This window comes from Pagrus pagrus, assembly GCF_965226575.1.
Source record: "Pagrus pagrus genome assembly, chromosome: 21".
Taxonomy (NCBI): Eukaryota; Metazoa; Chordata; class Actinopteri; order Spariformes; family Sparidae; genus Pagrus; species Pagrus pagrus.
The window spans coordinates 14339887-14363162 of NC_140208.1; the positions used below are offsets into that span (position 1 = coordinate 14339887).

The 23276-nt window shown below is 43.2% G+C and overlaps 1 protein-coding gene across 1 annotated transcript in view; it reads right to left on the reverse strand.

Annotated features, from left to right (window-relative positions):
- capn15 (calpain 15) overlaps positions 1-23276 on the reverse strand; it is a 42482-nt gene that overhangs the window by 13155 nt on the left and 6051 nt on the right. Inside the window, exons 2-4 of the mRNA XM_084342856.1 lie at positions 12278-13928; positions 3951-4159; positions 1034-1217 (exon numbers count right to left, since the gene is read on the reverse strand). Coding sequence (XP_084198982.1) covers positions 1034-1217; positions 3951-4159; positions 12278-13928 — 2044 coding nt within the window. The remainder of the gene's footprint in view (positions 1-1033; positions 1218-3950; positions 4160-12277; positions 13929-23276) is intronic.

Genomic DNA, 23276 nt, shown 5'->3' on the forward strand with positions numbered 1-23276 from the left:
GGTTTGTGAACATGATAACTTGATAGAAAAAGTGGAAAGTCCACACATGTGACTGCTTATCATTTCGTCAAACAATTCGTGAAGGAATCCACTTTGACCTGGCCTACCCAACATCAGCGCTGGTCCTTTCTCTCGTTCTTTGAGGTTGGCGGTGCCAGGTAGTCTCAACAAGATTATGCAGATACTGTCCGACAGGTTTTACAGTGCGTCTCTGCAGCACCGTGTGAGCGCCTCGTTTTGTTTCCCTCTGCTTTATTTGTTGCATAATGCAATACTTCATCTGACTGCTGATTAATTAGACCTCGAGGTGCAATCCTTCTCTGTGGGCTCCTTTGAGACATGCTAGTGATAAAAAGCCAGATAATGAATGAACTTGAACTTACATTAAGAAGTTAATATGACACCGATGTTAGGTTGAAAGTCCATCAACGAGGCAGACATGAATACTCATGAACAAGCACACAGCAACTTATGAATGCATCCCTTATTCATAAATCACACAATATATACTGTACGTCTAATACGCTACACGTCAAATGTCCTTGCCGCTCCTGAAAGACTCAGTCGGACTCACAATGGACAGAAGGATCAAAAGCGGACTCCTACATTACCTCCTACACAACCCAACCAACGCTGAATAAAGTGATGTCACTTCAGGCAAATGAATGGACTTTGCGCAGCCCCCACTGGAGCCATAAAACTTTTATTCCCTTTAAACACACTGTGAAGTGAAAAGTCAGTACGAAGGCCATGGGTCAAACATATTATATCCTCCGCTTTCCCTTGATAATGAGTTAAATTTTATTCATTTGCTCGAGATGACGAGTTATTTATGCGGTTCCCCATCCACTTCAGTTGTTTAGGGGAATGCTGCAATGCTGTTCTGCTGTGAAGCTCCAGAAATGTTTTGTGGATTTAAACGTCACCTGACTTTCCATTGGCAAACATGCATTTTGGATGAATTAAGTCCACCTCTGTTCTTTCACCATTTTCTCATCCATTCATTCCCTACATCCCTCCGTCTTTTCCTGACCTGGGAGAAGAGGAGGTAGCCATAGTCGTCGCAGGGCAGCATGTCGTCCACCAGCACCGTAGTCCACGTCCCGTCTTTACATAGCCGCACCTGGTAGGCCCCCTCTGGGCAGATGGTCCTGGTGATCATCACTCTCTCCACCAGCTCTGGACGCTCCGCCAGCACCGCCAGCGCGCTCAGGAACCTGGGGAGGGATAAAAGTCAGTGAGTCGGAAAATGAAACCCCCGGATGAGGATGGACAGATGGGTGAATGAGAGGATGTGACTGAAACGAACACAATCGGAGCCAGGCTGTGAAATGAATGGAGATGCAAAGGCATAAATGATCAGCTGATTGTGACAGACAGGTGGACGGATGAATGGATGCTTGCTTAAGTCAGCAAAATCAGACAAGCAGTCACGAGACTGTAAATGTTGAATTAAAACATCGTTTTCCACACGGTACTTTGAGCAGTTATGAACGATTTTTTCCCCCTTTTTACATAATTTGCCCTCATTGAAAATCAATCACATTTGATGAGTCAAGCATCTATGCCTTCTGGATACATCCACAATACTGCTAATTCACCCTGCAGCAAAGACAAACTGGCTCGCCTCACCTAATTAGTTTGCAAGAGAGAAAATGAGTTTATCAAAAAAATCCGGATATATCAGAAAATGCTAATTCCTCACTAAAGAGAAAGGCGTCTGTGCACACGGGGATCTGATTTAAAAGGAATAGATTTTAAAGCGAACATTAGTTAATCTGCAAATGTAGAAAGAGCTCATACAATGCTGATGAAATGGCTACAAACTGTTCAAGTTTTGGAACAATGAGCTAAAAATATGTGTGCTGCTGACTCACTGCTGATTTGGCAGTATACTGACCCCCTTTCTTAACCCTATAGCCCCCGGGAGCGCCCATCATTTAATCTCAGAAAGAAAACTTGGAAAAATCCTGAGCTTTGTGTTGTAAATACTTCAAGGTGTCAACAATAACTAGAACCTGAAGAGTACGTCGTAATGATCTAAGATTTGTTTTTCAAGGCTTTCCAACCTGTTTCCACTTGTAAATCTCTACATCTTTATAATGAATGGATGCCTCGAGTTTGTGCTGTGAGAGAGTTCCTGACCCACTGTGCATCTTGGAAAGCAACAAAGACACCAAGTTCAACTATTTTGCTTGACATTACGTCATGTAATCATCATCATTAAATAGCGTGACCTGCCTGGTTCTCACTGTCACCGACAGAGGCTTTTTTCAAATGGAAGTTCGCAAAAAGAGTTTGTCGGTCCACATGCACGAGGAACACAAAATAGACCCTCTTTAAGTTTTGGTGCATTTTCTCAGGGAATAATACATGGGTCCTGATGAAAAAGGCATATTTAGGGAGCTGGTATTCTATGAGTGTGTACAATTTGATGCAGATCCACATAAAAATAAGATCTAGCAGATTTCAATAAGTTTTATTTGATACTGGATTAGGCCTAATGGAATTATTGAATCAAAGGGGACTGTTCGGCCTTGGCGGAAATATGCGCTCTACTGAGTGCCATTCTAATTTTAATGTGTTGAATCAAACTCTGTCTTAAAGGCTGCAAATGCCCATTATATGGTACCAAAGAGGAAGTTGTGCATTTTAAAATGAAAACAAATCTTCATCATTCTTCATTAGTGAGATAGAGCTGTTTGTTTGGATTGAGCAGGAAAACCTCAGTGAACCGCAGCAACATTGTAGACGGTTAATGACTCAACTCAAATTTACCAGACTGACTTGATCCTTCTCCCATGAGTATTACTGTCGCTATATCTACAGACGAAAAGTAATATCCCTTTCAGTCCAGCCGTCAATGCGTGTTAGTGCAGCAGCCGTTTAAAGACTGACACTCTTTATGTGTATTATTAAAGCTATATTCCATCTGCTCAAGTGGCAGCTGAGCAGGGCCGATCGGCCCGTTCAGCCGCTGATGAAAACCCAATCGGCTATGGAAAAAAAAAAAATCAAATGAAAATCCAATTAGCCGTGTCATAATGTGTGTCTAATGTCAGCTTGTATTTGCAGCCGAACTCAAGGACAAGACACTACCTCTTCTGCTGTCACTGGCTGGCTGTAGGGAGCTGGGCTGTTTGCTGGTTTATTAGGACAAGTAAGTGTGTGTGTGTGTGTGTGTGTGTGTGTGTGTGTGTGTGTGTGTGTGTGTATGAGAGCGAGAGAGCGAGAGAGTGAGAGAGATGAATTAGGGTTACATCTTGTCGCTAGTGAGAGGATTCAGCTCTGGGGAGGGTTATTTTTGATAAGCTGTGTGTGAAGCGAAAAGTTGTCTCGGGACAACTTTGTGAGTGACTGTTCTTTGTTGTGTGTGGGGGAGGATGGTGGATGGCAACACACATACAGTATAAGCAGACCCCAAAGGACACACGGAACAAGGGCAGAGAGATAAAGCGTGTGACCAGACTCACCATCCCGTGAATAATCTCCCTGTCAGGTGTATCTGTGCATCTATCCAACCACAGCCTGCTCCCTCCTTCATTTAATGCTTGCCTTCTCTTTCTGCCGTCCAATTTTTCAGTTTCTCGCTCTTCACTTACTGTTTCACTGCCTCTCTGTCACTGTCTCGGTCTCTGCTAGCTTCAGGCTGCAGTGTTCATCTAAAGCAGACTCCAGACAAAAACCCACACACAGACATGAAGTGTGATCTGTTGTCTGTTTTATATTACTCTGAACTTTCACAGGGACTGAAGTGAGTGAAGAATGTCCTTTTACTTCGGAGATCTTCGGCTATTCTTGTTCGACCTGAGCGAAAACATTAATCAGGGCACCCACCTCCTTGTTTTTCAAGCTTTTTTTTTTAATGAATGACCTGCCTCCACATTGGTCTAAGTTATCTAGACTGATGAGGTTCCCGTGTGTCCTCGGGTTCAGTTCTGACAGCTCACCAGCAGTTCCCGAGCAGGCCCTGCAGGATGTCGGACGGCCGAGGCGTGCGGAAGACGGACCACTTGACGCCCCGGTCTTTGAAGTTGCTGCAGTTGATCTCGTGGGGACGGAGCCACTTTTTAATCCGCTGCTGGACGCTGTCGCCCTCGGGGAAGCCCACAGAGCGAGGTCCCGGAGGGAAACTGTCATCCACGAAGTTCACAGAGTTCTGAAGGTGGAAAAGAGATAGGGATGAGTCTACTGAACATGTTCAACTATTGTCACAATGACTTCTATTTAACATATGTAATGGAGAAAGAAATTCAGATATTTTATTCAAGTGGAGGACCAATACTTCAGGGTAAAATTAAACCCATAAAAGTAAAAGACTTGTGTTGAAAATCTTACTTAAAGGGGGATTCCAGTATCACCTGGGCCTTATATTTACATGTTTGGGTGTTTAAACGCTTCATACTTAGTTTGAATGGTTGCAATGGCTGCAGTGTAATCCTTTGGGGCAACTGCAAAGGTCAAAGTTGCGTCCACTTAAAGCGCTTGTTTTGCCACTGACATGCTGAGGTTGTTTTTGTGTCTGACAGCATCATGGAAACAATTCATACAGAGACAGACCTTTTTGTTCAATAATAAGTTTTGTTTTGTTACCAGAAATAGAAGTCTCGTTTAGAGAAGTCTCCCTCTGGTACCTCGTTGTTGCCTCAGCTAGATTGTTAGGTAATCAGCCATGAATTCAGAAAAAAAAACAGAATTCCCCTTTAAGTTGAAGTTCAAAATATTATCTGTGTGTATTTTAAGTATCAAGATCTGATTGTTAGATGGTTGTTAAATCCATTTTCCAATCATGCCCAAAGGAGTTGTAGAGAGCACTTAAAAATGACGCTTTCCAAACAGCTAATGCGAGCCTGAAGGACACTTGAAGCTTTGAGGACTAACTGTTAATCTCTACCCTGCGTTTCTGATAGGACACATTTTGCAGGTGGATGATGATTACTACGGGACAATAAAGGCCCGACACATGAGCCCTGGATTCTGAGAGAACCAAGGACAAACTGCTGCCTGCCTGCCTGCCACATTTACTTGTGTGTTTGGAGGAATTTCTCATACAGTTAGTGTGGCATCACACGTGTACACAGCAGGAGATGAAATGTTGGCGCCTGCCATGTACAAGCCAGGATACAGGACACATATGCAAATCACTTTCAAATATTTCAAACGCTTCACTTCCTGACATATTCCCTGCAGAGCGCCAGAGCATTTAAAAATGACACACCGGATTTAAACACTCTGAAATGTGGCTGCCTCTCTGTACGCTGGACTCAGACAACATAGATAAATTAACAGATCAAGACACCCAATCTGTCACACTATCTGCCCATCTAAAACTCTCCTGTACAAACCCGAGAGGGTCAATAGACACACACGCAACCCTATCCGGTTTCCTGTTTGTGGTGTCAGAAGTGGGCTCGGCCAGTCACGTCAGTCAAAACAGGCTGGAGATGTAATGTGGGCACCCTACTGGAGGCTCACAGTGAAGCGAATTGATTAGTCGGCATCCTCCACAATCCAATTCTGTAGCCTCGATGCAGTATTAGCTACCGGACAGAATCACTTCAGCGCTGCCTTGCCGCCCCAGCCAGCCGAGGTCTCCATGTAGCTTACCGATTCTGTACTTTACTGGCTTATGTATGACCCTTGTGCTGGCTTATATTGTGTGGGCTTAGGGGCCGATGTGGATTTATTACGAGGGGGAGTGGAAAAGTATATAGAGACTGGACTTCAAACTAATGTAGCTCAAAGAGCACGGTCATAAACAACGGAGGGTTAAAGAGTCAGCCTCATTAAGTCCAAACTGCACCTGGTAGAGTTCAGCTCCAGCTACTGGCTGTAAGGTAGTTACTATAACTTGTCTCTTATGAGACAGGTGTTTATACAGAAGAGGTCCATTAACAAAAACAGCCTGAGTCTTAACAAGCACCGAATACTTATACTGGAATCTAATCTAAAATATTACACAAACATCATCATTTGGGAAGCTAAGAGGATAAACTCAAAGCCTGTTAGTTCTAACGGATAGATATAATATAAATTTGCCAAGATGTCTGCTTTATTGGCTTAATCTGATCTGTCAATGGCAGCAAATACTTAAACCAGTTATAAAAACGACTTCATTTAATGCTCCAAATTCAGCCTGAGAGAGACATTTCAGTTCACACATACGATTAATGCAATACTATGTGCGTCTGCAGACTTTTACATTCCGTGTTTTAAGAATTAATTCATTAGCTTGAGAAATACTGTGTGGCAGATAGAAGCCAATTTTCACACTTTCTCATCTGCAGGTTAAAGGGAACTTCAGTTGATGAATAAATCAGGAGGGCCTGATGATGGTAGTGTATGGTACGCCTCAGTATGTGCTAGGAAATCCTGCAACGTGCTTCGACATATTCTAATCCATCCTTTCACATCCAGAAGGTGCTTGTGTTATTAAGAGTATCCAGTTGCACCCACCTCTCGTATCATAAACACATTTGAGTGGATTGTTCTGAGTCACTTGACAGACTTGAAAATCTGCTGCTTCCCATAAGTAAAAGAATGTGGTGCACACGCTGCAATTAGCCAGTTCACATCTAGAACACACAGTTGTCTGTTTGCTTGAGAGCTTTTAACACCGTTCAGTAATGACACAGTAATATGAAACTCATGGACATGCAACTGATGATCAGAATCTGTCGCTTGTCAAACTGTCAGTCAGCCAACTAAACCTATTGCAAGCCTTTCCCAAGCGGTTCCTCACCAACTATTAGTGTTAGTATACTAATACAAGAAGAACTACTAGGGGTGCAATGGTACATGTATTCATCCTGAACCGACTCAGTACTGCTCCCACTGTCAGGAACTTTTTCCACCCGCCGTACTGAACTCGTACCAAACTATGACCCCTGTGCCAAGGTAAGTACAGTTACACCCCTAAATATTACTCATAACAATACTGTTTAAAATACTAATGATACTAATGCTAATAACGATACTACTAACAATACTAGAGGTAATAACAATACCAACAATAATAACATTACTAATAGTGTTATTAATGCTAATCAAGATAATAACAATACTAACGTTAAGAATGACACTAATGCTATTAACAATAATAACAATACCAATGCTAATAACGATACTGATGCTGATAACAATATTGATAATGATAGTAATGCTAATAACAAAGATAATACTAATGCTATTAACAATATGAATGCTTATAATGATACTACTAACCATACTTATACCAATGTTAATGTGAACAACGATACTAAGAACCATACTAATAACAATACTCAAACAGATCCCCATAGACGAGTATGGATAATGGACAAGCATTGAAGTAATTGCCTGCATAGAATATGATGTAAAATAAGTATCAAACTGGAAACCATCTTTTGGATTGTGTAAGCGCTATGAATGACCTTGACATACAAGAAAATATTTTCCCCTCGTTCAGGTTGCATTGTTGTGACATCTGCCAGCATAAGTCTAGCTGACTGTCCTCATCGAGTGAACACAGCGCTGCTGTCTCTGATTCTGTCAGTGGGCAAGCGCCAGCATGCAGCTAGACCAGGATCAGCCAATTCAGTGCTGAGCTAAAATCCTGCTGCCTTCCCTCCATCACCCAGACTACACACAACTGGCAGGCATACGAGGTCTTTTTTGAGGATAGTATGCTTGTATCTCGATATCCACATGTTACAGACAACCTATTGATCTCTGAAAATGTGGAGACAAGGAACCACAGAGCTGGATTTCATAGTGCCACACTAATTAAATCCCAAACAAAAGCGTCCCTGAACAGGCTGGTACGTACAACACTGTCACAGGCAGTGAAAACCTGTCACTGCAGGCAGTCACAACACACGATCCAACGTGCAAACCAAAACCCTAAACAAAATCCCAAGAGTGGCAAAAATCCAAGCAACAAGTAGCACAGAGAGCGGTGTAATGAACAAAAATAAAAACAAATCAAAGTCAATCTGTTGCCATGTAGCATCTTTTTGTTGCTCCCCCAGAGGGTGACATGGAGAGAGAACACAGAAACCAGTTCCAGCCATGCTGGGTTTTACAGTTCACAAGCGAGGCTGATGGCTCTCAAGACCGTTTATTCGTTTGGCACAGTGAGCCCTGTCATCAAGCACACACACACACACACACCCCTCGCTCCCCAGACCAATCTAGGGGAGTACAATAGCAAGGAAGCAAAACAATCTCCACTCAGGTGAGAAGAGTATTTCTCATTCAAGGGCTGAACGATACGCAGTAAAAGTGCAATTATTTTGACTGATATTGCAACTGCGATTCTAATCACGGTTTATGTGGGAATGGTAATTCTGCATTTCATTTTCACTGAAAAATAAATACCTTTTCTTGTTACAACTCGCCCTACTCTGCCTCTGATTGGCTATCACACCCTGCCTTCCACATGTACATGGGTATTTCTAAAAACTGGACTTTAAAAACAAAAACAATCTCCATCCAGACAAGTGTTTTGGCAGTGTTCCAGAAATAATCTTTGTCCATACAAACACATCTGAAAAGCATATCACAAGACCATTCATGTACTCTGGGCATGCACATGCTGGTGGAAACTGGATTCAGCTTGTATACGCTGTGTTTAGTTGGTTACTTGCAAAAAAAACTATGAATCATTTTTACTTTTAATTGCTCTTTGACTCTACCCATTTACTTTTAGTTTCTATTACATACAGTATGTTATGGGTGCCAGGGCTGGTAATGAGGCAACACATACATTTTCCTTGAAACATGACAAATGATAAGGCGGTGCACCGTGACTCCTGGATAACGCTACTCAGCAGCCGTTTTCGTCTTTCTCTTCCATCATTGTATTTCCATGTCAGTTTGTGTCTCTCTAAATATAGACAGTGTAACAAATACTCCACAATATTATAAGATAACAAGTTCACATTTGCCAATGCATTGCCAGACACTGATAAGACCCAATTAGGAAGAAAACGTGGGTGTCTGCATCATTGTTTCCAAACATCTCTGTTTCTGTCCATCCAAAAGTAAACATGGACAGCTGGGACTTTTGCAAAAGGTTTTCAGTTACCTGAAATGCTTTTTACATATGTACAAAAGCTGTGAAGTGAAGTGAAAGTCACCCATACAACTAGTACTTGAGTAAAAGTATTAAAATATCTTAGGTACCAAAAGTAATTTCCTTCAAATAAATACACTTTAGTAGCAAAAGTAGATGTAAAAGTGAAGTATACATATATTTGCATGTATGTATATACCGTATGCTGCTTTGCCTTGGTGCAGTGTTTAATCTGCAAAGTAACTAGCAACTAAAGTTATCAAATAAATGCAGTGGAGTAAAAGGAACATTATGTGGAGTGCAAGTATAAAGTAGCAGAAAAAAGAAATACTAAAAGTAAGTACAAGGACCTCAAAATTGTACTTAAGTACAGTACTTGAGTAAATGTACTTAGTTACATGCTATCAGTGATTTTAAGAAATATCCATGTACGTGTGAGAGGGCCTTACTCTGACATTCTTACACCAACTCTAACCAATGTCATTCCTCATGCCTAGACCGAAAACACTCAACCTACAAAGGCAACCAATTAGAGGCAAGAAATGCAGTAGGATCTGTAATAACCTGTCAGTACCAAACAGGCATGTTCCAATACGTCTGGAGAATATGATTTGTAGGCTGGGGCATCTCCGTATCACCAAATCACTTCATTCATAATGGCATGATTTTGTTGTTGTTGGCAGCTTTTGCTATTTGTGCATTGCATTTGGCCATATTTTCGATTATGTTTCGATTTATTGTGCAGCCCTATCTCAACCCATAGTTTTGGATAAACTCTCCAGGAACTTACAGTATATTTCATCAGCAGCACTATCTGCCATAATCCCGCAAGTCTACAAAGAAAAAAACTGAGACAAACAACTTGAAACTTTCACTGCATTCATGTGGCCAGCATGCACAAACACACACCTTGTCACAGGGTAAACCAAAAGCTTTAATCATTATTAAATTTTCACCTTTGGTTTGTCGGCGCTCGCCAAGTGTTGACGCCTTAACGGAGATAGATTATAAAGACTAACACCTCTTGCTTACCAATTCTTCCACTGCTACATCACTCTGACCCCCAAAACCATGCTGCAGCGGTTGATGCTGTTAGTGATTACATTCACTATAGGGAAGCGGATCATTTCTGCTCCTCTTCTCTCTAGCTCTGCTACTAAAAATAGGCCGGCCCTGTGTTCACCTTACCACATACACACACACACACACACACACACATTGACTAGCTACACTGGAGAATTGAGTGCAGTCGTGTGGAGAGGGTGGGATGGGGGTGGAGGGGGTGTGGTGGGTGGCACGGAGGGGGAAGCATATTTTGAGATATTAGCAGAGAGGAGGAAAAAAAAACAGCATGAAGCATGTGGGGATAGATGTGATGGAGGGAGACGGGATAAAAAGGAGATGAAGAGGAGAATGTACTTTGAAGAGCGTGGAGGGGCAGAGCTGGAGAGAGGGAGGCCTGAGATATTTGGAGGAGAAAAGGGAAAGATGATAAGAGAAAGACTGGCTTAAATGTCGATCTTAAATTGGGAAGAGAGGAAGGGATGGTGGGTGTGGGGGATCTCCGATATCCTTCCTTCCTAGTCAGCCAACTTCACTCCCACGCTCGCAGCAGTGTGCTCCGTGACTTTCAAAGAAGCAATTAATAATGCATCCTGAAGGCTTACTTCATGCTATTGTAAACATGGCATGATAGGTGTAGTTAGTAGGCACGCATCAGAAACCCACGAGTGCCCCCAAAAAATGACCCGATTTGATCTGACCAGGTCTGGATTCTGCAGAGGTCTAATTAGTCCACTCAGGTCTGGCTCATTAGCATAGGTGTTAGTATCCTGAAACGTCTCAAATGAACCCTTCTGACAGCCCTGAGTGAATATCCATGACAACTTAATACAGGCTTATCAAAGCTTTAGCACAGCATAGAAAGCGAACATGAAGTGGTGTGATACAAACAAGCAACATAAAGGGTGTCACATCTTCGGCGTAGTTAGGGAAGACATCTTTGTGTCTCCAAACAGCCGTGTCACCGCGAATCAGACCAATCACGGCTCATGAATGATTCGACTGATCTCGAAGTCTTCTTGATCTATGAACATTAAATGCAGAGGCACTGGAGCAGGTAAAACGTATCATTATTTCAGGTTGTGACAACAGACAAGGCCATAATTACAAAAGCATAATTAGGGTTTTGTCCCTACAGAAAAAATAAGATAAATCACTTAATGATTAATATTCATGCAACTAACTGAAATTGTTTTGGTTCACGGTGTGTACTGATATAAAAATGAGCGTGTGCTGTCTGCTTAATGAGAAACACAGTTTTGATGGTTTAATAACTTGGCAGAAAGTGATGCAGGGAAGTTCACATTAAAGGGAAATTACATTCAGAATGATAAAAATTGTTTTTATCTCTCACAGATGGGCCTGCTATTACACAGTGACATCTTTTTCATTAAGTAGTCTAATATCTTCCTCAATAAGAAAGTTGTGTTTGGTGTCAGACGAGAACAGGAAACAGAGAGTTTGACTCAGTAGACTGTCTTCATAGGAAAAAAAAACAATTCCCAGCAGTCTAATCAGAACAAATAATAAAACCGGCTAATTAAAACCTCAGAATAAATGAGTTACAGACTTCTGAAATCCTGAACAAGAATTATGTTAAGTGACTTCTCCCCTGTAACGGAGGGCAGCATGTTGCCCAGGTATATAAAAACGAGACACTGTCTCTGCAGCTCATTTAGGTGGCCAACATTCACCCGCCGGTCGTTTAAACCTCTGCTAACGAAGCAAGCGCAAACAGAGGCAATGACAAAGCCTATTAGTAATTTCTCTGAAATTTGATCGAGGGAACGGGAAGAATGCCAGAGTCGTAACAAAAAGAGGAATAACAATGAGGGAACTGTGCATTGAGAGGCAATGTGCATCCTGTGACACATTACACATTGAAATAAGCCAATTGTGATGAAGGAAACTCAGCAAAATGTAAAAGTAAAGAGATAAAATTGGCCACACATGATTTAATTTACTGTCAGTTGCCTGTAGATGAAGTTGCTACTACATAAATAATGCAAATTCAATACAACAGAAGAAAATCACTTATGAAGTGATAAAAATCCAAGAAGCATGAAAGATTTCACTTTAAACCGCCCTGAGCCAATGTAATTCACTATGGCACACAAAGTCATTATGGCTTATTAAAGTGTTTTCTTTGGTTTCCCTTACCTCTCTGCAGAAGCTCACTATGTTCTCCCAAAGCTCCTTGGCCTCGCCCTCATCATTCCGTCGACGGGCCTCTACATGCATGCTCTCCCTCCTCTTCAGAGGCTTAACAACCTTGCGGAGGGTGAGGTACTGCTGCGGTGTGTGGCATGCTGCACAGTTCTTGGCCTTGGTGTCATTGAGCAGCGTACATGCTGGGCAGCTCCACTGTCCTACCTTCTCCTGAAGGCTCGATGAGGTGATGGAGGAAGAGGAGCTAGAAGCGATAGCGGAGGAGGAGGGAGGGTAGCCCCGGGCCTGTTTCCGTGTTTTATGACCCGAGGAGGAAGGTGTACAGGAGCATGATGCAGTGCCAGGCCCCTGTGGGAGGCCACAGTGTGTACAGCAGCGGGGCAGCGGCACCTGCTGCTCCTGAAAGCCATGCAGCTTTGAAGAACCACAGGCTGAGCACTTGGGGGCACCTGTAGGGTTGCGCAGCGTGCACTTGGAGCATGCCCAGGTGCTAAAGTCCGGGCTGGAGGGGCTGGCCGGGGTAAATCGTACCGTCTCACAGCCTACAAGGTCAATGAGGTCAGCACCGGCCCGTGACGATCGGCAGGCTTCGCACTTCGACGAGCCGCCTGGGTTGGGCAACGAGCAGCTAGGGCACTTCCAGGTGGGGGCGGATGAAGAAGTAACAGGGAGGTGGGGGGTCAGCGGATGGTGGTCTTCTTCTTCCAAGATACTGAGGCGCTTGCTGGGGTAAGAAGGTTCTTGGGGCTGGGCATGTTTGGGCTTGGCTGGCCGTTGTGGGCCTGGCTGGGGTGGCACACTGGTCGCTGAAGGGGACGTGGGGCTGGGAGTGTTGGTGCCTGGGTTTGGTGGGCGCCCTGGAGGGGGCACTTCTCTCCTGCTGCGGGGCACAGGGTTGTTTTGGAGGGAAGAGGAAAAAGCAGTAAAAGGGGAGGAAAGGGACTGTGAAGAGACATGGGGAGGTTCTTGAGGATCACAGGGAGGGGCTGGGGGAGAGTCATCCGTTAGGTCTATGAGGAGTGGAGCAGCCCCTGCTGTGTGAACAGGAAACCCAAGCACAGGTGTGCGCACCTCAGGCACCACCAGTGCCTCAGGGGGGATTTTAGGCAAAGACAGTTTCCTGGGCCCACCACAGGCTGAGCATGACAGTGCCACAGGTGTGTTGTGAAGCGTGCAGCGAGGGCAAGCCCAGCCCGAGTGGTGCCCTTCTAGACTGACCACCTCTCCGTTGCTCTCAGACCGTCGGAGCACTTCCTCCTTAGCCGGATGCTGTCCATGGGGCTCAAGTAGAACAGTGGGGGTGACAGTAGGTGCTGGGGGTTCAACTGGAGCGGGCGGGAGGCCGTTGGCAGTGGCAGCGATGGTGGTTGTGGGGGGTGTGTGAGTGGCAGGGGATGGTCCGAAGCCACAGACGGAGCAGGCTCCAGATCCCTGCGGGTTGTTGAGTGTACAGCGGGGGCAGGCCCAGCGATGCTCCTCGGTGCTGCTCAGCCGCAGGATCTGGTTAAGGTCAGGCTTCTGGCGCGGTGCCTCACAGATGGAACAGCGAGGTGCTGCGCCGGCATTTAAGAAGGTGCAGCGTCCACATGACCACTCGCTGCCTCGCACCGCTGCTGCCATGGAGCCAGGGGAGTGAGAGTGGCTGGAAAACAGTAAACAATGAGTCAAAACAAATTCAAGAACCAAATGAGTCACTAACACATATAACTGCAACTGCTTAGCAGTAAAACATGCATATTAAGTGTGCTATTGTTGAGCTATTTCAGTCACTAATATTCTGAAAGTGAAGAGGAGCAAAGTAGGAGGAAATGGAAAAGACAGAAGCGAGACGGGGTCAAAACGGGTGAGCAATAAGAAATTTTGAAAAGTACGAAGAGTATTAATACATGCTTCCAGTCAACTATGGGTGATTATCTAAAAGGGAAGAGAGAGGACAGCAAAAACATCTGAGAGTGCAAGAGGAGGACAAGCAGACAGAACTAGAAAAGAAAAATTGAGGGTGAGAGGGAAAGATTAGTCAGTGCAGGGGAAAAATCAAATCTCCCTCCTGAGGGCTTCGAGGGCAGTAAATCCATACACAATGGCCACATGATTAGAGCCAGGAAGACGGCACATGGAGAGGAGGAGCAAGAAGAGAGAGGAGGACGAGAAGAGGAAGATGAGAGGAGGCTCGGAATACTAAGGAAGGCGTTCCTGGAGTCCTCCTGACTGACACTTATTTGAATGGAAAAAACACATGGGATCTCTTCCGCTTCCTATTAGCACTCCACTCTCTCCCCTTTTGCTCGGCGAATGCTAATGCAGGGCAGGCGGGGGCAACCTCAGGTCACCTCCAACGCCATGCCCAAATGAATTTCCAAATGAATTTTGAATGCATGAGCCTATTAAATATGGCAGCAGTCATGACTCTGGCATATTTTAGAGACATATCATTCACACTGCTGGATTTAAAGCAACAGCTACAATCAACATCTTTAACAGGACTTGAGCGGTGTAAACAGCGCAGAGGGAAATGTGAGGAGAGGAGAGCGAATCAATTTTAGAGTGTTTTGATTCAAAAGCATAGGGAGCAATTCATCTATCTAGTCAGGCTACTCAGTTGATTTCCACCTCCCTTAAGCGGTCTGTTGTTGTAGATTGACTTGTATGTACGATTCATTCTGTGCGCCCGCAGTTCAGTCAATCTGACTTATTGATGGTGGGTATATTAGGGCCTTTGGGGGGAGGAAGCAGCACAGTCGGATACCTCCAGAGAGCAAGGGGAGTTTGGAGAGGGACGGCCCCTGGGGAGGGACGCGGTCGGTGTCTGGACAAGCCCATAAATGTCACTGTCACTCAAGCTGCTCATGTGTGAACACCAACACAGAGAGGGTAATGTGGCAATAGCAGGCTAGTGGAGGGTAAGGTGCTAAGAGCTAGAGCAATGCAATGCTCTGCACAGAGATGTTGCCCAGAAAATGACCCGGGAGCTTGTGATTCTGGTCACATTTATCCTTATTTATTACCTCGACGAAATCTGAGGCTGCTTTTACAACTGCTTTTTGGGGGAAGCATTGGTTTATGTCTGTGTCTGTATATTCCCCGTGGAAACAGCCTATTTTTCTTTGAAATACATTCTGCTAATCCTTTGTTGTTTTCACAGCAAGGGGTGGAAAAGAAACAATCTCACAGTTCATATGACATTTTGATGCCACTGTTGAAGTATCAAAGAGTCTTGTAAGAGTGACTGCTAGTTGGCCTGGTCTTCACCATGTGTCCTGGCCTTAGTTCAACTCCATTAAACCCTTTCAAACGAGGCGTACACTCAGAACCCAGGGGAACCCCTCACAGACAACCTCTGTCTCCCAACACACTGTCCTCTCCCCTCGTCAGCTCTCCTCCCGAAGGTAAGGAGGAGAATGACAGTAGGGAGGGATACTAATGTGTCTCTTTGGGTGTGTTTGTGAGTGAGGGTCCTTGCCGCTGGCTGTGTGCGCTCGTGTGTATGCTCGCATGTAGCTATATTTATCTGAAGAGATTGCATAGTTGCTTGTTATATTGTCCAACTACATTTGTGCCTTAGTGTGTGCGTGTCCTCAGCCCCAGGGCAGCGACAGTATGGAAGAAGGAGTCCCAGTGCTTTCTGTCAGGAGCCATTAGCACTGCATTCATTCTCCTGGGCTGGAGTCAGCGCTCCGACATAAACCAGGAGGACCCACTGAGGGAGGAGGAAACTCGGCCTTCCAATGATAACAATCAGCAAAAGTAGGAAAACACAACCTCTGTGAAGACACACAAACACTTCAGCACTTGGCTCTTTGTTTCGCTTTTTCTTTCATCCCACATCATATGTATTATGTCCTTTGTACCATGTAGCTATAAAATATTAAGTGTTCTTGACATTAACCCCAGGGGAGACATGAAAACATAATTTTTCATGCACTGGTCAATTCTGAGAATTTGGGCTATTTTGCTTCCTTAACATGTCTTCTTTCAGACTAGTAAAGAAAAATGTCCAAAACACACATTTATGTGTTAATTTTATGGAAATAAGGGTTGCACAATATATCGTTTCAGCATCAAGATCGAAATGTAATCACATCAGAGGAAGTGCAATGTCAAGTAAGGAAAATTAACTCTGCACTTTCCCATTTTAGGTGTGTTTCTTTTCCCACAGCATTCAAGCTGAATGGTAAGATTGCAGCACTTGATAAATATTTACAATCCTACCACTCAGTAGTTGTAACCATAGTGACCTTCTGCCTACTTTGAAATCACATGGATAAGTCTCTATTGAGCTTTTCAAGTTATCTGGTAAAAATTCCTGTATTTTTTCTTCAATATGTATGGCATAAAACTGAAATACTGCGATGACAGTTTTCTCTCATATCTTGCAGATCTAAAGTAAATGGATGTTAATAAGCATGTATTTAATTAGAAAATCAATTTGCATATTTAAACACAAATTACCACTTTTCTTTCTTTTCTACTACCGAAGTTTCATGGTGATATCTATTTTTAGCCTGTTCACCTGTAGTGTCTTCGTTTTCTGTCTTAAAATGTTATGGAATTTCAGACTATTTGTTAAACTGTTTTACCTTTTTCCCTGTAATCTGTCCGCCATATAAAGGAGTTTAAATAATTCACAGAGTAATGAATTTAAAATAGCATGACCTAAAAATGATTTTAGGATGATCTGTAAATATTCTCTGCAACTCCCAACAAGCGGTGCTGTGTCCTCAGACTGCAACAACCCACCCAACCCCCTCCGCGATTGAAATTAAAAGGCAGCCCCATGCTGGCATTGCTGGCACATGTTCACACCGTGCTTAGCTCTCCAAAGTCCTGCCTATCCGAGGGCCGTAAACAGCAATGACGACGATGGTGACAACAACAACAAGTGTCGGCGCCTCATGTTTGATGACAGGTCCTTCCCTGAGGCCATTCTCATAACTGTCAGGCCTCTTTCATCTCTGACGAGAGAGCAAAGTCGTGGTGTCAGCCATATGGAGACTTTGTCAAAGCAATTGATTTGGTTCTCGATGGAGCACGGGGATTGCAAATTCATTATGTTTCTGTCTGTGGCGGTCGACAAAGGAGCTCTTCATCAAAGTAATCAGCCTCTCAAGGAATGTTTAATATCTAGCTTAATTATCTCATTATTATCTGCTGTAATACTCGTACTAGTCAAATGTGACTAACGCATGATGAACAACTACAACTGAGGATCCATCAAGGATGCATTGTGAATATATATTGAGTGCACTCACGCCTTTGTACATACAGGACATGCCTGCAGCAGAGCACATGATGAAGAACTACAGCCTGTGATCCTTGGACCCTTGTTAAAAGGATGCCTTCCATGTAAATGCTCCACTCACTCACAGGAGTGTGTACAAACACACAGGAAAAACACAAAGACACACGCACACACCTTTTGTCCTTGGCCCTGTGTTCAGTGGGGCTGCTCTAAAAGTGCCCACTTCAGCTCCTCGGCTGCTCAGTGTCGCAGACCTCGGCCTGCAGCCAATAGCTTACAGTGGGGAGAGAGAGGAGGAGAGAGAGATAGAGATAGAGACACAGAGAGAGAGAGAGAGAGAGAGAGAGAGAGAGAGAGAGAGAGAGAGCCTCTCGCTACGAGGTATTCAATGCAGCCTGCTACCCATAAAGTACCTGCTCCTAGTCTGAATTCACTCAAGTAAGAGCATCAATAACCCAAGGCTGATTTCTCAATGCTTCACTGGGTGTAAGACAATCACAGGGCAGTTCAGCAGACTATTATAAGGTGTAAGAGCTCCACAACTCTCAGTGAAATGAACAAACAGGGGTGTGACATAGACCTCCAAAACTTCAGCCTTAATATGGTCCCAGAGAGCAATTGATTCACAGGCAAGAGTAACATGACAAAGGACAATACAACGTTTAAAAGAAAAGAAAAAAAACTAAAGTCCATTTCAGTGAAGTATCAAGTGCAAGGGCCTATTTAACAAGCCAATAGCTGTCGGAACAAATGAGTGCTTGCATCTATTTGTTTTACTCATCTGTACTATAAAATGGGTACCTGGGGGCAGAATGTAAAAAGTGTGACTATAGTGGGTGATCAACATCAAGAAGGATGGCGTGAACTTTCAGCAGGGCTCGTCACTTGAATAACTTGAACAGATTCCATAATTTTGATATCCATACATCTGTGTGGTAGTAAACAAATACCACCGGCAGGTTTGAAACATTGCCAGTTAATGAGAGACATGCCTGAGGTGAGTTGTTGAGCGCAGCGCTGTTATAAATAATGTGCATTAATAACCATTTGGCTCATGTATGAGCATATCTGCGCTGTGGTTTATGCAAATGTCCATGAGAAGAGTAACGAGTGGGTTGCAGTGCTTTATAAGTGCTGAAAAGTTCAATTAATGGCATAATGCACTTTCTACACTAGCTAGCTACTCCTTGCTGTCCGTTTGTAGTGTGCTGTGAGTGAGGCAACTGTGTGACTGACCAGTACATATTATGGTTCTGTTCAGATAATAAATGACGGCATGAACAAGAAAAAGCAAAAACACGCCTACCGCTCATCCTTCTTCACACAATGCAGAGTCAAGGGTTTACTTGAACCAGACAGTCACGGTGAAATGTAGCAGAGTGTGGTCACACCTCACAATCTGGCTAAAGGCTGATATATTGTTGCACGTAGGCTCTATGAAGAGCTGAAGCAACAGTCGATGGCCGGTGCGTTTACTGGGGAAACTACAGGTCGCAATCCGTTGTATTAGTACAGGAGAGACTTGAAAATGCGATTCTATGAAGTGGACCAATTACAGTCGTTGGCAGTCCTCGTCGCTGCGATGTGCGGTTTCTGAGGAGGTGCACGTATATGGCATAGTTTACGGTGTAGGGTATGCATTTACACAGAGGTTAGGCCATAGATAGGGCGTAAATAAGACACAGAAGCATAAATCAAGCTCATGCGTGTTCTTATTTTTCACACTAATAAATCATAAAAAACCCTGACCGAATAAAAGATTTATAAAACATGGTTGTCAGTGTCTTGTCAACATTTTTGCAACATCAGTATAATTTAGCAAAACAAGTGCTTTCAAGCTTTGATACATAAGACATCAGAGCACAGTTTGCCATCAGTGACATTTCCTAGATAATTGTGCAGAGCTGGGTATCGCCACTGATTTCCAGAATTGACTCTACTGCAATTCACACAGTTTGGATTTGATTAAATCTCTGATTCAATACAATTCCATATCTATTCAGTTAGGCGTATTTTAGTTTGAATAACAATTTTGCTCAGATATGAAAGAGACTGAGAGAACTAATGCTGTAAAAATGTACAAGGGACTCACTATTCAAGTACAGATTTCAGAGTTTATGACCCTTGATAGTAGCATTCATAGGAGTCAGGGGTTTCCCTTTAAAATAACATCTCCTTGGTTGTTATTTGGTTTGAGATGGCAGCAAGGAAGTATTCAGGCCAGTAAGGTTTAAAGAAATGCTCAGGCTAGAGAAAGTCTGCAAAGGCACTGCTGATTGTGTTTTCAGACCACCTATGGCTGGCTACTTGGATTCATTCCGCATACTGAACTCTGTTACGAGATCAAGTGAGCCGAGTCTCGCCAGCTTCTCCCTGCGTCGCTGTGAGACATTTGGCCTTTGTGCGACAGTCATTAGCACTGCCTTTCTAAGGTTGGCCCTGAGCCCAGGCCTTAGGGGAAAGCGTGGTAACCTGTCTGGCCACTGGAGGCAGACTGTATCTGCTTTAAGCATTCAACACATAAAACAAGCGTCACCACCACACTGACAATTAGCAGGAAAGCAGCAGGCATGTCTGTTGATGTTGGCAATCCTTTTCCTTGATGACTAAACATGACAGTAAGTCATGTAAAAGCAACAAACATGATTAATAAAGAACGAACACCAGAAGTACTTAGGTGAAAAATGCAATACTATTAATTCTTCATCAACACTTCAAACACTTAAATGGCAGTCTAGTGAATTAATCCTGACACCACATGAAGCTAAAACACAAAAGGAGTCAGTCAGCGCTTCACAGATATTATATAACACATGGCCTGGCTGTCAGTCAGCAGTGTGCAGCGAGTGTCAGGGGTTCCCATGACAGTTCATCTTGTGACTGGCTGTGCTTTAAAGATTCTGCAAAACACAAGGCTTCTAAAAGCCTCGACTGTGACAACACAGCAATACAGAACGCCTTGATCCCAACATATTGTTCACGGTTTACTCCTGTTGCCCAACAGACGGATAACTGATAACAAATACATTACACTTCCACACTTCTCATCTTGTGTAAGAACATGCTACGTGCTTTGACAGAAACAAACCAAGTGGATTTCGTGCTATGAGAACATACTTGGCAGACACAAAACAGACTCCCAACTGTCATGTGTGGCTTGTCCACATTGCAGCACAGTGAAAGCCACATGCAGTACATGCCAAATAAATGAGTAAATTCAGGCTAGCTAACTAGTGGGTGGACACCTAATACTAACAATGAAATGCTTTATAAACCATATAATAAGCAATTGTCAAGATTTATAAACTTCAATTTTATACTACACAGTATTCATTAACCATTTACAACCATTGTCAATATAAACATCAGTTGCAACTTAACAATTAACAATTGCTTAATAAATGTTTATAAAGGCATTTCATTGTTTGCCAACAGTGAAAAAATTATTAACTAAGGTTTAATTAACAATAAACGTATTATTCATTTACAATGGTTATTATAGTGTTACTAGCTGTGGATGCCTCTCTGAGAAGTGCTCATACTTATGGAGCAATCTATACAGTTTTAGATAATTAGCAACTGAACATTTGGTCAAAGCAATTTAATGAGATTTACATGGGGTCAATGAGGCTTAAGAAGATTTATCAATACTGCAGATTAGTGGTGAGCAATCCGACAATTTCAGATGCTGTTCAATCTTGAAGGCGCCCCCGATCTAATTTTCAGGCGAATCATCCAGATCGCTGTATTAAAAGCAACTGCAACAGCCGTAAAATTATTTTGATGGTACAGTGTCTCGTACTGTGGTGTTGCACTCAGAAACAGTGCCAAATCACACAAAATGTTAATTTCTACATGTCGCTTTAATGTTCTCCAACTTATATTTCCCAACTTTACATAACCTCATTGACAAGCAGATCTACGTTATGTAAACATATCAACAGAGTGATGCAGCAAACTACATGGCTATGCTGATTGGACAAATTACTTCACGTGGCTCTTTCCTGGGTGACACATTGAAAAAATGCAACATGACTGATGTGGAGCTTGACCCGAAACAGAACTATCCATAATGCAATATTGTGTTTTAAAGGTGTTAATGGAGAAATTCATGGGCTATTCAGGTCCAGCTATAGTCTACAGGGCATTTCAAAATAATCAGATACTACCTTGCCTTCATGCTTAGGCTGCAAAACTAATTTTCCACCGGTAATCCCTGCTAGCCTCAATGTTTTCATTATGTTTTCTAAGGCACCTGAAGTTATTAGTAGATTGATGTTAGGCCTGTTTTTTCTTTGCTTCCTCCTGACATTTCAGTCTATAATAATACGCTGTATCCCTTAGTCAGCTATTAATATTATTACTTTTTACAACTACAAAACTACTTTCCTTGAGGAAATGAAGAGTTTTATCACATCTCATATTAAATGTGTTAGACTCGATTTGTTGATCTGTCCTTGAACTTCTTGACAACCAGCTTTGCAACATCAGTTACCAGCAATTACTGAGAAACTGCGTGAGGCTAGGATAACTTGAACTAGCCTGACTGTGTGGACCTCCCTTTGTGAGACCAGGCTCCAGCTGTAGCCCCCCCACACAAACACACTCAAATAAAATGAGTCACTCCTGTGATAAATATTTACAGGCCCCAATTTTGTGTGAACGCAGGGAGAGAACAGGAGATGTAGATACTGCAGCTTATAAAATGTTTATTAGAAAAATGTCTTGGTTATTGTGCACTCCATGATGAACTGGCTTAATAGGTGCATACCTTTTAATTTCTACCAGCTGCAAGGACATTACCTCAAGGTTTTCAGAGCACTGACATTACTGCTTGTGCCTTTTATGTCTTTTACTTCATCCACGCAATCATCTCAGGCTGACAGGACGATAATGCCGGCTGAGCGGTGGTCTTGTTTAACAGAGCAGAGCTTGTTATAAAGAAATGAGACTCATCAGAGGCTAGTGTGCCCTTCCATCAGACGAGCTGTAAAAAGGGGATAATGAATGTTGAAACATTCTGCTGCATCTGAACACACACGGCAAACTTCAGTGACGGGGATTAGATCGGCACTTTCACACAATCCACATTACCACACATGAGAAACCCAACTGAGAATTTACTTAGTAATGACTGCAGCCCGTCTGCAGTTTTACGAGCAAAAAGGTTTGTTTATCACTTTTTTTTTTCTTGCTTTGCGAGATCAGAGCAACCGCTTTACTTTAAAGTAATTCTCCCTCCAGCAAGCATTTCTCGCTGTCTTTCAGAGGGGCTGATGAGTCAGGGTCAAAGACTTGAGGATTATTTTTCTTTCTACCTGCCAGGTAATTTGTTGTTGCATGAATATGACTCATTACTCAAGCCTAACAGTTCTCCAGAATTAATTTGTCACAGCAAACAATACAGAGCTGAGCCACGACTGCTGCTTTATCTGGGGCGAGTATCTAGAGCTCAGACTTTAGCCGCAGAGAAAGAGTTTCTACTGTGACGCGCTGAAACTTGGTGACGGGATAGAAGGGATTGGTGACAGTGAGTGAAGCCTTAGTCACAGGGGAGAATACGGTGAGAAAATCGGGGAAGTCTTAATGAAGCGGGACACTTTTTGGTGAGGAGAGACTTTTTTTGAGCCTGAATATGGAGACAAAGTAGATTTATAACATGCAAGTATTTAGCTTTGGCATAAAGACTGCATACAGATACAAATGGACAGAGTCTTTTGAAAAATTGCCCTCCGGGGAAATTCCTCTGAT